Source organism: Equus quagga, unplaced genomic scaffold (genome assembly GCF_021613505.1).
Source record: "Equus quagga isolate Etosha38 unplaced genomic scaffold, UCLA_HA_Equagga_1.0 268.1_RagTag, whole genome shotgun sequence".
NCBI lineage: Eukaryota > Metazoa > Chordata > Mammalia > Perissodactyla > Equidae > Equus > Equus quagga.
In genome coordinates, this window is record NW_025799869.1 from 382,561 (window position 1) to 396,536 (window position 13,976).

Sequence of the window (13,976 nt, forward strand, 5' to 3'; positions counted from 1 at the left end):
CAGTGCGCATGGGTGCAGCTGCCTGTGCCGCACAGAGGGTCCCATTTGTGTGTTTTGTCTGGTTACTCCCAGACCGGGAGCCCCTGTTCCACGTCTCTTGGATAGAAAGTCAGAGACCTTTCTTAGGAGTAGCTGCAGTTGCCACCATGGTTTGTCCTAAAATGTTGCTGTTTGTATGTTCAAATTAGCAAGTGCAGATGGCTTAGAATATACTCCTAACATGCTGAATGAGGTCCGCGTGTGTCCGAAGCCCTGAGCTGCCTTTTTTCACTGCATCACAGGGGTGTCCTGGCCCGGGGCTGCCACCCTGGTGCAGGCAGGCCGGCGCCCAGGACCTTCACTCTGCCTGACTTCTCTGTTCTGCCTTTCCTGACTCTTGTGCCCTCTTGAAGTGTGCTGGGTTGAAAGACACACAGGCCTGGTGTCAGCTGTCCCGGAGTGAGCTTTGCAGGCTTTCGGCCGTGCGTGGGGATGCTGCAGTGAACTCAGCTCTGCGTCAGCCTCGGTTCCCAGGTGTTCAGGCGCCTGCCTCACGGCGTGAGAAGTGAAGCAGGTCATTTAGCAATGATGCTGCTCCTTCTCTGTCTCTCTAGGAGTCACCATCTCTGGTTGGTAGCTCTCAACACACCAACTTTCCCACCTTGTCTTTGGGGAAATTCCTTGAAAAGTGAGAAAATGCATTAGACCTGCTGTCTCTGCTGTCCCCACAAACACACACCTTCTTCTCTCCACACTGCAAGGAACAAGGAAAATCGTGGGAAGACGACAGGTGTCCTAGTTTAGCTGGGTTCTCTACACAGTAGTTCTTGACCCCGGCCGCCCAGCAGGCTCTCCGGCTGACCCCTGATGCCAGCTCCCCAGGAGGTTCTGCTGGGGCTGGTACAGCCCGGCCCCGTAAGGGGCAAGAAGGAGGATCCGCCTGGAACACTGGCCTCGTTTTTCACCCTCAGTCTGGAGGGTCTGAGGTCATGGTCACGGAGGGGGCTGTCTGGACCCTGGTTGTGGAGCCCCCGAGGGCGGGGCCCGGTGTGCAGTGAGAAATGGAAGGGCAGTAATGGGACCTGGAGGATCCCGGAAGGCAGCGTCCTGGTCCACTGGGAGAATGTTTTGAAACACTGGTATCTCTCATTGGGAAAGCTTTCTATGCCACTTAAAGTAGAACTTCTCAAACCTGTATGACCACAACACACAGTAAAAAGACTGCTTTACGTCTGACTTAGTATATGCACACATAGATTTCATAGAACCGAAATGGGTCACAGCAGACAACATTCACCCTTACCAAAAGCAGCCACTCGATTTTTCTCTTCAGTTTTAATTTCATTAAAGTAAAAAGTTGGTTATCGCCTTAATCCCAGCCATGCCCTCTGACATCCTCTGTTCTTTCCTAAACGTCTTTCAACATACTAGCCGCAGACTCCAGAATTAACTTTACCTCCCGCTAATGGGCCAACACTGATTCAAGGCACGAGATTGTTTCTCCGTTATTTCTTCAGGAATTGTTTAAAGGATGGAACAACTCAGATAGCTAAGCAGACTAATTTCATAGCACTTTTTAGATAAAAATTTAGGGTGAACATTCTCTAGATTTGTGGATTTTTAAAAAAATCAATTTGAAGGTGCTCTGGACTGACTTGTGGTTTAGACTCTGTATTGACTGTGAAGGCAGAGGTTCTGTTTAGAGAGCCTGCTTATCAGAACTAGTTCCCGGGACTCCGGAAGCTTCCCAGGGAATGGGCCACAGGAAGCCTCAGAGGGACGTGCAGGGTGGACGACAGCCAGGACCTCAGTTGTTCAGCCTCCCCGGTGCCGAGAAGTGAACTCTCAGAAAGAAGCTCTCTTGTGATGCATTCTGAGGGCAGGGGGAGGAGGAGAAATTCTAAAAGGGTCAGCCGTGGTATCCTGTGGGTTGATTATCCCAAAAGCCACGCCAGGTTTGGCTTCCTTAGACAATCTTTCCCTGCCTGGGGGTCAAGGCCATCTCCACAATGTGAGGGGTTTGAAGTGGCTTCAAACCTGGGTCTTCGGCCAACTCCAAGAGACCCTGCAGCTTAACCTCTTACCTCTCTGTTCCTCAATTTTAATATTGGCCAGAAGGGGCCAGGAGCACTAAGGATGATGTTACCAGCACGCCGCAGAGTGCCCGGCGCACGGCACTGCCCGCAGTGCATGGACACAGGCGGTTACCAGACCCTCCCTGACCATTCATCTTAGCAGCCATTTTATAGGCTCCATGTGGGCTTTCATTCCCCAGTGTGCAGGCTCAACACATCACCTGACAGATAAAGACACAGGCCCAGAGAGGACTGAGTGAGGGACAGTCCTGTAGTTAATAATGAGGCAGGGCCGAAACTGGGCGCCTGCTCCAGCTCGTCTAACCTGGCGGGGTCTCCTGGGGATAATGAGGGGCCAGCAGCGCCACCTGCTGGCCGCACCGGGCATGGCACTACAAGTCATGGGTGGAGCAGGGGCGTCCCAGGGCTAAATTTGAACTACTTGGCTTTTCTCCCCTCTCAGCGAGGGGGGGGGGGTAGGCCAAGGGGCCTCTCTTCCTTTCACTGCCCAAGATCAGATGGTTAGAAAGAGGTGCTTCACATGGCAAAGGGGGGCGGGGTGTCTGATGCCTTCCTTTGAGCCCGGGCTGCACAGCCTGGAGGAAAGGGCGAGCGCGGGGCCTTCCCTCTTGCCACAGCAACCCTGCCCCCTCCCCCACCTAGACCTTGTCCCTGCAGCCCCCAACCCCTTCCTTTCTCCAGAGCAGATGTCAGGTCCTTCTTCTCTGCATTCATTCCCATCACACGCAGATGTCCATCCTGTGACGTCTTGCCCCTGAAAAGCAAACCAGCCCTCGGTGGCTCCAGACCCTCCTGCCACGGCTGCTTCTCTGCCCCCCTTTACACAGAACTCTCCCTGATGTGTAACCCCGCCCTCTCCCCACTCTGCGTCTCCCCACTGTGCACCTCCTCCAGCTGTCTCTGGGTGCCCCCAGCACTGCACCCAAGGCCGCTTCACCTCCTGCCACTCCCATCCTTGTACTCCGCCACCACTGACTTCGCAGGGCGGATGGTCCGTCTTTCAGGCACTCTTTTCATCCCCTGGGTGCCCTTCCAGGCTGCTGCATCGTCCGCTTGCAGACGGGGATGTGGGGCGACCCAGGCTGGGTCTTTGGGCCTCTTCTCTGATATCTCCTTCTAGAAGTCGCCCAGCCCTGAGGCTTCCCCTGCTGTCCTGGCTTGCAGAGCCCCAGCCCCCAGTTCATAGCAGGGCTTAGGAAGCGGGTTTGGGGTCTGAAATCAGAATCTTCTTGTCATGGGAGAAGCATCTAGCTGGATGAGATCTTGGGTCTAGTTTTTCCTCTTTGTTCCACTTTGACATTTCTAAGTGAAGGACTTTCTACGTCTGGTGCAGCTCAGGGCAGCTCATATTCTCCCCGGGACCTTGCTGGTGGGAGAGCATCTCTGGGGTGGCGGAGGACAGGGTGGAGGGCTGGGGGGTGCTGGGGCGGGGGGAGGGGGAGGTGGGGCGGGGGCACAGGTGAGACATGGGGGTAGGGGCGCCGGGTCGGGTGTCGGGGCTCCGGAGTGGCGGCCCACCGTGCCCTGACGCCAGCCTCGCCGCCTCACCCCCGCAGCGGCCTTCACCATGATCGGCACCTCCACACACCTGTCGGACCAGTGCTCGCAGTTCGCCATCCCATCCTTCTGCCACTTCGTGTTTCCGCTGTGCGACGCGCGCTCCCGGGCGCCCAAGCCGCGTGAGCTGTGCCGCGACGAGTGCGAGGTGCTGGAGAGCGACCTGTGCCGCCAGGAGTACACCATCGCGCGCTCCAACCCGCTCATCCTCATGCGCCTGCAGCTGCCCAAGTGCGAGGCGCTGCCCATGCCCGAGAGCCCGGCCGCAGCAAACTGCATGCGCATCGGCATCCCGGCCGAGAGGCTGGGCCGCTGTGAGTGCCCCCCGCCCCGCGCCGCCATCTGGGCCCCTGAGTCGTGCTCCTTAGAGCCTGGGGACCCCATTCTGTCCCAGGAAGCCCCACAGCCCAGGCCCCTGTTCCAGTCGGGCAGTCACGTGGGGCTTACGAACAAGGGTGTCCGATCCCTTTGTCTCCAGGCGCGCACCCCAGCCCAGCCCCCACAGCCTATCTTAGGGACTCAAGTCATCCCTCTGCCTGTCAGGCCTCAGACCACTTCTCTAAGATGGGAGTGCCCGCAGCGCTGGCTTCCCAACCCACCTTGCGGTCCACAGCTTGGCTCATCACTGACCAGGTCAGGGGTGCCGCCTCCCTGAGGGGGACACAGGAGGAGGCCACCTTCCTCGAGGCCATGGCCTGTATTCACTTCTTTGGCCAGACTGGGGCTTCCGGGATATGGCCAGGCTCCTGATCAGGGCAGTTGGAGCCTGGGCTGCGGACCCACTCCACACGTCCGAATCCTGGCTGCAGGATTGGTGTGACTTTGGACCAGTTGCCTAAATCCCAGTTTCCTCCTATTACATGGGGATGGTAACTGCTAACCTCAGGAGTTGCAATGAAGATTATGAGTTACTATTTAGAAAGTTATTAGAACAGTGCCCGCACCTGGTAAGCACCATAACCGTTGTTCAGCAAGTGCACACCCCCTAGGTCTGGCTCCGAGAATCTTCCGAGTCTCCTTGGTGGAGGTGGAACAATGCATGGGCTCTGCTCACATGAGGCTCTGCTCACACAAGGCTCTGCTCACATGAGGCTCTGCTCACACGAGGCTGTGCTCACACGAGGCTCTGATCACATGTGGTTCTGCACACATGAGGCTCTGCTCACATGTGGCTGAGCCCGGCATCCTCGCTGGGCACCGAAGGGGACATCTGAGGTTGCGGGCCAGGCCGTGGAGTTTGTCTTCCCTCCTGCAGCTCGATTTTCCTTCTGGTGCAAGTGAGCAGGAGTTGGAGTTGATATCCTCATTCTGGAGTGGGGTGCCTGGCGGGCACCGAGGGGTGGTTTTAGGGTCAGGGAATAATTCCTGATGGGGTTTCATCCCCATATAAGTCCCTGATGCACCCCCAGTTTAATTTGTGGGCTTGGGACTTAATATTAAGTCATTACTTTTAATACTGCTTTTCTTGGAAGTTACGTAAAATCTTCTGGTCGTTTGGAATTCCAGTCTGGGTACATGCAGGCAGAGTGGTTTCTCATTCCTTCCTGGGGTAGTTGAACAGGGCACTCTGCCCTGGAGGAGGGCTGCTTCCTCTTGGTTTGTGGGCCTCCTAAGGCATCTTCTCTCGCAGACCATCAGTGCTACAACGGCTCGGGCACAGATTACAGAGGGACGGCGAGCACCACCAAGTCGGGGCACCAGTGCCAGCCGTGGGCCCTGCAGCACCCCCACAGCCACCAGCTGACCAGCGCAGACTTCCCCGAGCTCGGAGGGGGGCACGCCTACTGCCGGAACCCTGGGGGGCAGATGGAAGGCCCCTGGTGCTTCACGCAGAATAAAAACGTACGCATGGAACTGTGTGACGTACCCTCTTGTAGTATGTATTCTCTCTCTTTTTTTTAAAGTGTTGACTGTTGAGTGCACTTTGTGAAACGTGGGACCAGGAGGCGGTGGCTCTGGGTAGCCCCCCTCCCCAATTTCACCACCATGATCATTTGTTTTCCACAAAGCTGTTGCTGGTTGTCAAAGTAATATCTGGCCATTACAGGGCATTTTAAATTATAGAAAAGTCTGGAGAATAATGTGCAAATTCCCTTCATGTCACCACTCAGTGGGGACTACTTTTGCAATTGGGGGCCCTTCTGTCAGCCCTTTTCCTACGTGGGGTCCTGGCCTCTCATTTCTCCATTAACATTGTCATGTAGTATTTCCCAGTATTATCAAAAAGGCTCCCCACTACGGGCACAGCCAGCTCTTCCGCCCAACATCTGTATTGGGCACAGGACGCATCTCACTCCCCCTCCCCTCGCCTCCCGCTCAGCTCAGCTTTTGCACGTAGACTTGGCAGAGTGAGGAAAAAGTGGAACTTAAATCTCTTAACCGTTTCCCTGCTCTTCCTCTGTTATATTATGAATAGGAGAAGAGTGTGTAGTTAATGGTTGCACACTTTCCAAGCATGATCATCTCTGTGTCTCAGTCATTTTCGTCTCACCAGCTCCAGGAGGCCTGAGACTCCACTGCCTCCTGAGTCTTACATGTGGGCACCTGGAGGTAGAGGGTTGGTGGAAAATTACTGTGAGACGATTGATAAAGAGAGATTAATGGGTGAAGCAAATCAAGGCTCAGGCTTCACCTGGAAACCCCCGCCTCACGGCCCAGGGACCCCGCCTGCCGCTGATGGGAGCGAGAGCTGGAATGTGTTACCTTCTGGAAGTGTGATTCGGCTCTTCCCTTAACTCAGCATTTCACACACAGATCTTCAAGAGTGTGTGTTCACTGCAGGAGTAAGTTTTAAGAAGGAAATGTCAGTAGTTAGATGATAGTGTAACTACTCTGGACCGCTACGGTGGTTTAAAACAGGTTCCTGCAAGGACGGATGTCCATGACGTCCTGTTGAGGGAGAGAAGCAAGGTGTAGGACCATAGCTGGCCTTCTCTCTCCTCCTTTCTCTGTAAAAGAGACAAAATGAGTGAAAAGTCTGTGTGTGTGTGTGTGTGTGTGCGAGCATGCACACAGGCGGCTGTATTTCATGGATGAAGTTCTGGAAAGATACACACCAAACTCAGCAGCGATTTCCCAGGACCTACAGAAATGTTCAAATATAAGACGTGTTTACAACGAGCAGCTAGTACTTTTGTAAGTAAAAATAAATGAAAGCATAAAGAAAAATGTGTATGTTCTTTGACCTGGCATTTCCAGAAATCTTATGTTGCAGAAATATTTGCACTTACAGGGCAGAAATGCCGGGATATTTATTGCAGAATCACTTTTATTAGCTAATAAGAAACAGACTCATTGTTGACCAGTAGAGGCTGGGTGCTAAGTGTATCCCTGCCACGGAACAGGGCACAGCTGCTGAAGAACCAGGGCCTTGAGCTGTCTGTCCTACGTGAAACATTGTCCGAGATATGTTATTCTGCCCCAAAACCAGGAGCAGGAAAATATGGACGAAATGATTCTATTTAAAATGAATTCTACTTAAAATTCTATTTTAAAGAACCATATGAAACTGCTGCTTCTGTGTGTGAAAATAGTTGAATATCGGGTGTTCCATGTCCAACTTAAAGTATACATAAAAAATTAGGTGCACACCAACCTATTCACAGTGGTACAGCCTTTGGTGAAATGGGCTATTAGGAATATTCACGTTTCTATAATACTACAGTTATTAATAAGCATGGGTTCCGTTGGTGATTTAAAAACGATTGTGATAAAATAAATGATCGTACAAATGTTTGGACTGTGCTCACATCTCTGATCTTGGCCTGAGGGGTGTGGGGTCCCCCCAGCCCTAATAATGAGAAATGACCCAGTCTCCACGCCCTGAGGCCTGGGAGCATCTCCCTCCAGGATGGCTCTGTGTGGGGTTTAATTTGATTTTATCTTATTTTGGAGGCCGGGGCTGGGGGGGGGGAATTGGGGGCGCGACACTGGGTTTGGGACAACACTTTTTTACCAAGGTGGCAATAGTGTTTCATTTTTAGAACTGAATTAGCTCTTTCAGAAACCATCTTGACCAGAAGTCGCTTGTTTGCTTCAGATGGAGAGCTCATTACCCGATAGTCCCAGGGATGCCCAAGTCCCATGTATTCACAAGGTTAAGGAGAGAACTGCGGGGTGTTAGAGGGGGCCTCCTCCTCCTCCTCCTCCTCCTCCTCCTCGCAGTGCTCCACCCCAGCTCCACCTCAGCGGCCAGCACCCCCTGCCTGGTGCCGGCTGGTGTCAGCCTTGCAGCCGCCGTGCCCGTGCACTCTGTGCCTCCTGCAGAGGGAGCCAGAGCACTGCTGTTCCCTGTGGAAGAGGAGGACGTGCCTGGAGGCCGCACCCCCTACGTCTTACCCTCATTTGTCAAGAACGTTGCTGCCTCGTGCATTGGGTCAAACTCATCGGCCGCTGGTGCTCTTTTAAATCAAATGCGTGTTTAATTAGTGTCTTGAAAGAATATGTATTCATTATGCAAAAATGTGGGAAATCCTACAATGTTGAATGAAGAGAAGGATCAATTCTAATCCCACTGCCGAGTTTCCTCTGCCGAGGACAAGGGTGTCAGGTGCTTCATCAAGTTTCCTGAAGACGACGTCGGACAGAGCACCATGGTGTCCCGGCGTCAGCAAGGGGACTGTTACTGATTGCCACTGTGAGGCCTCCCGAGTTCATTTGCTTCTTGTGCTGTGTGTTCCGATTTGTCCCCGTGGTGGGCAGTTCTGCAGTGTGTCACAAACACACAGCAGGATGCGCATTTTTCAGTACCTCACCTTTTTTTTTAGGTTTGGTGGGCCATACTGCCCATTTGTGCCATTTACCTGATTATTTGCTTGTACTTAACTGTTTTAGTTGGGGGCGGGGGCTGGTAGAGAACTTGGAGTTGAAGAAAGGGTGTTTTCAGGAAACTCATGAAAGCCTTGCTGTTCACAGGCCCCCAGGACGGCAGCAGGATGGGGATCCTGTACATCCTGGTCCCCAGCATTGCCATCCCCCTGGTCATCGCGTGCCTCTTCTTCTTGGTCTGCATGTGCCGGAACAAGCAGAAGGCGTCTGCCTCCACGCCACAGCGACGCCAGCTCATGGCTTCCCCCAGCCAGGATGTGGAGATGCCGCTCATCGGCCAGCACAAGCAGGTCTCCATGCTTCGTATTTAAGGGGCGGCTCCCCCGGGCTTAACCTCTCCCTGGGGTTAGTTGCCTGCAACATCAGCGTTCTTAATTTACTTGATACACAGCACGTAATGCTTTTAAACCGTCCTTTGTCATGCCGTTTCTTCTCTGAAACATAGCAGGACATTTGTGTACACAAAGTAAATGGTAGGTGTGTTCAGAGCTCACCGGCCCACAGTCCATGGGCTTCTCCCTCTACCGAGACCAGCCCCATTAGCGTGGGCCCCAGAGGGTGTCCTGACTCTGTGACGATGCAGCTGTCCCCACGGGAGGACACAGGACAAGGGCTCAAGTTGTCCCCGCTCGAGGGTCACTGTGGCATTTTTAAGGGACAGGCGCTTGTTTTCTGGTCAGTTTGGGGTGGGGTTGGTTTTGCTTGTTTCATTTTCAGGGAAGGATAGAGCAACAGTCTTGTAGTGGAAGTGAGAGGCCAGGCCAGCCCCACGTGCTAGGAGCTCTCAGGACAGTGAGAACACACTGGAATGCAGCCCAGCTGAAGTCAAGGGCGATTATATACATCACAATCTTTGGGGGGAAAATCATTCCCGTCCGGGCTTTGAACGGGCAGAGTGGACTCACTCAGTGCTGTCGTCAGGAGTCCCTGAGTGTTTGCTGGGGGTGGAGTTTCCTGGATGGCGGAGAGACCCCGGGGGCCTCTCAGAAGGACGGGGGCCGGGCGCACAGAAGGGGCAGGAAGTCCTAGAGGCTGAGAGGTGCGGATCCTGGGAATCCACCTCACCCCTGTGTGCTCCTGTCACTATGCTTCTAATCCAGAATCTGATCAAGAGGAAACGAGACAGGCCCACTGAGGAGCATCTGTAGAGCAGCTGGCCTGGACTCTCAAAATGACAAAAGTCGTGGGAAGTGTCCCCTCGGGGTTTGTGAGAGAAAGACGTTGGGTCTCGCTGTGATGAGCAGCAGTGGCTGGACCTCCCGTGTCAGGGAGCAGCAGGAAAGGCGTTGGTGGGGGGACACAGCTGGGAGAGCGCAGGGGTGACTCTGGGGCAGCTGGCAGCTGGGGAGGGGGTGTGTGAATGGGTGCATGCACACACATACACTCTGCAGTGGTATCCCACATATCGCCATATTTGGGGGGGATGTAATTTGCAGCCTGGTTGGGGCCCATTGAAGGTTTCAGGCAGCCTCATGGCATTGAGCAGAGAGCAGTGTGTGGGGCAGGCTTAGCTTGGGGCCGGCAGGACCAGCGGGTCCTCTGCAAGGCCGTGCTGGCAGGTGGCACAGGCCTGACCCCAGAGCCCCCTCCCAGCCGCCCTGCTCTTCCTCCTCCTGTCGCAGTGACAGAAACGTTTCATTGGGGCTTTTCCTCTCAGCAGGCCAAGCTCAAGGAGATCAGCTTGTCCACCGTGAGGTTCATGGAGGAGCTCGGGGAGGACCGGTTCGGGAAAGTCTACAAAGGCCATCTGTTCGGCCCAACGCCGGGCGAGCAGACCCAGGCTGTGGCCATCAAAACGCTCAAGGACAAGGCGGAGGGGCCGCTCCGGGAGGAGTTCCGGCATGAGGCCATGCTGCGGGCGCGGCTGCAGCACCCCAACATCGTGTGCCTGCTGGGCGTGGTGACCAAGGACCAGCCCCTCAGCATGATCTTCAGCTACTGCTCGCATGGCGACCTCCACGAGTTCCTGGTCATGCGCTCGCCGCACTCGGACGTGGGCAGCACAGATGACGACCGCACGGTGAAGTCGGCCCTGGAGCCGCCTGACTTCGTGCATGTCGTGGCACAGATTGCTTCGGGCATGGAGTACCTGTCCAGCCACCACGTGGTGCACAAGGACCTGGCCACCCGCAACGTCCTTGTGTACGACAAGCTGAATGTGAAGATCTCGGACCTGGGGCTGTTCCGCGAGGTGTACTCAGCTGACTACTACAAGCTGATGGGCAGCGCGCTGCTGCCCATCCGCTGGATGTCCCCCGAGGCCATCATGTACGGCAAGTTTTCCGTGGACTCGGACATCTGGTCCTACGGCGTGGTCCTCTGGGAGGTCTTCAGCTACGGCCTGCAGCCCTACTGTGGGCACTCCAACCAGGACGTGGTGGAGATGGTGCGTAGCCGCCAGGTGCTGCCCTGCCCGGACGACTGCCCCGCCTGGGTGTACGCCCTGATGATCGAGTGCTGGAACGAGTTCCCCAGCCGGCGGCCCCGCTTCAAGGACATCCACAGTAGGCTCCGGGCCTGGGGCAACCTGTCCACCTACAACAGCTCGGCGCAGACCTCGGGGGCCAGCAATGCCACGCAGACCAGCTCCCTGAGCACCAGCCCTGTCAGCAACGTCAGCAACGCCCGCTACGGGGGGCCCAAGCAGAAGGCCCAGCCCTTCCCGCAGCCCCAGTTCATCCCCATGAAGGGCCAGATCAGACCCATGGTGCCCCCTCCCCAGCTCTACATCCCCGTCAACGGGTACCAGCCGGTGCCAGCCTACGGGGCCTACCTGCCCAACTTTTACCCGGTCCAGATCCCGATGCAGATGGCCCCACAGCAGGTGCCTGCTCAGATGGTCCCCAAGCCTGGCTCCCACCACAGCGGCAGCGGCTCCACCAGCACGGGGTATGTCACCACTGCGCCCTCCAACACGTCCGTGGCGGACAGAGCAGCCCTGCTCTCGGAGGGCACTGAGGACACGCAGAACGCCCCAGAAGATGTGGCCCAGAGCCCCGTGCAGGAAGCTGAGGAAGAGGAAGATGGCTCTGTCCCAGAGACCGAGCTGCTGGGAGACAATGACACCCTGCAGATGGACGAGGCCGAGGTCCAGCTGGAAGCATGAGGGGCACGGGGCTGCCGGGCGCTCGGGGCGGACTTGGGCTGCCTTGACAAGTGAGCCCCCGGCTCTGGTGGGCTGGCTGCAGCCTCCTGATGTGAAATCCTGCGCCTCTGCCCTCCTCTCACGCACAGAGCTGCCGCCATGGCCAGCTGTTTGGTTGGAGGTCTTTTAGCCAGTGGTACCTTACCAGGCCGGGGTGGTGGCCCAGCAGGATGCACGGTGACCCCCGACGCTGCCTGCATTTCCCCGAAGGCAGACCCATAGTGAGCATTGCCTGCACTTTGAAGGAAAATGAGTGGCATCCTCCCACCGTATTGCATGTGGATTGAATATTGGGAAACTTTGCGAAAACAGGCCTGCCAGAGGCAGCGGGGTGGGAGCGTGGACTCTGCCGTTCCCAGCGACTGGCCCGTTGGTTGAGTATGGAGGAGGCCGCTTTCTCCCTGCTGTCCCCCTGCCAGTAGCAGCGCCCCTTCACCACCAAAGACTGGCGGGAGCAGGCCGAAGCCACCTGCCACGTGCCATGGTCCCATGAGAAAGGGGCTTCTGAAATGGGAGTCCCCGTATGGAAACAGAATGTGCCTTAAGAGAAACCGACTCGATTTTGTATTTTTGTGAAATGATTTTAATTATCCTGCATGTGTATTCTGCCCACTTCTCTGGAATTCAAGGGAAAGCGTTTCTGGGGTTTGGAATGTTACAGAGGAGGCAATATTGTACAGAGCACAGTATTGTTATTTTTTTTTTTAGAACCATGTACAGACCCTAAATGTAATTTATATGGTTTTTCTATGCCATTTTCAGTGAAGTATTTTGAGCTTAAAATAATGACTTAGTAATTTAACTGTTTACGTTCCCCACTTTGGGATGCCACCCAACTGTATTCGGTTTGCTAGCCTTTGTACCACGTGTGAACGAGGTCCGTCCCTTCAGAGCCCCTGCGAGAGAAGGCTCGGGGGCACCTGCGTCTGGTGCCCGGGATGGAGCGCTTGTGTAGCCCCCACACCTGGTGTATCCAATAAAGCGACACAGAACGTTTGCTCGGCTCTCTGCAGGTTGTGAGCAGGTCAGGCAGCGGGAGGTGCAGCGTGACAGAGACGCCGAGCAGTGATGGCTTGGCTGAGCCCTTGCAGTGGGCTGGGGGGCCGGTCCAGGGCCAGTGACTCCGTTTGAGTGTGGCTGTACGTTGGCAGGTAAATGATGGGAACAAGTTACATTGCTTTTCTCTGGTGAGGCCTCTGGATGAATCGATGGCAGACGATGTAAAGTTGGCCTTTGGTTTTAAACCTCTCCCCTCCTGAGGTCCCAGGGCCCCTGACCTTTTAGACCTGGAGCCTGGCACTTTCCAGGGCACTGTAGCAGGGCTGGGGGTGAGGCCATGATGGGGAATCGGCCTTCTTCACTCCCTGCGCGGCCACCTGTGCCTCTGCTTCTCGGCCGTTCGCCCCCTGAGCTAGAGTACACCTGGGCCAGGGTCACCCGGGGGTCAGTGCTCCAGAGCTTCCAGTCGGGGAACGGGCACCGTAACACCGCCACAGCCTGGGTGAGGCCTGGAGAGCTTCTGCCCCCCAGCAAACAGCCCTCGGGGCCTGGCCTCCCTCCCCGGTCCTGACCTTCCCCCCGCCGCCCCGCATGGCCTGGGAGGTTTCGTGTTTTTTGGAGTGGATCCACAGCCCTGGGGCCCCGGGAGGCGCAGCTAGGAGTTGGCTTCCCGGATGTGGGCAGTGGTTCTTCAGCCTGCCTCAGAGTGTCTTGCAGGGCTCGTCACAAGAGGAGCAGGTCTGGGTGGGGCCCAGACTGAGCACTTCTAACAAGCACCCAGAGGGTGCTGATGCTGCGCTCAGGGTCCTCAGAGAGCCACTGAGGCACTGAATTGAGGAATGCTGATTGTCCAGCCCCTCAGGTCATCCTGAACTTCAGGTCTGTCCTGTGCCCCCCTCACCCCGCTGCTGCAGCATAATGCGGCTCGCGATAGAGCCACACACACAAATAAAGCATCAAGATGTCTGAGTGTAGATCCTGAAATCAGAGGGGATGCTTCCCTGGTTGGCGAAAGGAAGGAATGTGACCGGGGCGAGGACTGGGAGCCCCCCGGAGCCCCTCTCCCCGGCGAGTGTGGTCCAGATTGCATATTAAAAGAAGAGGGGGTAAAATGGAGCCACTTCTCAGTTCCACTGATCTGAAAGAGGAACTTGATCTGTCTAATTTGGTCCACCTGATGGTTTAACTGTTGAGCTGAGACCTGAGAGTCAAAAATGGGAAATAGCGCTCTGGCTGCACGGTCAGGGAGGCGAGCCGCCACTTCAGTTTACGGTCCCTCGGCCCCCAGACATGACCCGGAGGCTCCAGGCCACTGACAGCCTGCAGGGCCGGGCGGGCAGCCCAGGTTCTGCAGAAAGGCGGCTGGAGGGTTT

At 55.8% G+C, this 13,976-nt stretch overlaps 1 protein-coding gene across 2 annotated transcripts in view; it reads left to right on the top strand.

Moving 5' to 3' along the window:
• LOC124233856 (tyrosine-protein kinase transmembrane receptor ROR2) overlaps positions 1–12,609 on the top strand; it is a 204,642-nt gene extending 192,033 nt beyond the window's left edge. The window contains exons 6-9 of one of the 2 annotated variants that reach the window (XM_046651112.1): positions 3,632–3,946; positions 5,263–5,508; positions 8,547–8,749; positions 10,117–12,609. In XM_046651112.1, coding sequence (XP_046507068.1) covers positions 3,632–3,946; positions 5,263–5,508; positions 8,547–8,749; positions 10,117–11,565 — 2,213 coding nt within the window. In that variant the 3' untranslated portion in view covers positions 11,566–12,609. The remainder of the gene's footprint in view (positions 1–3,631; positions 3,947–5,262; positions 5,509–8,546; positions 8,750–10,116) is intronic. The other variant, XM_046651111.1, reaches the window with a different exon arrangement.
• Positions 12,610–13,976: the final 1,367 nt, after the last annotated feature.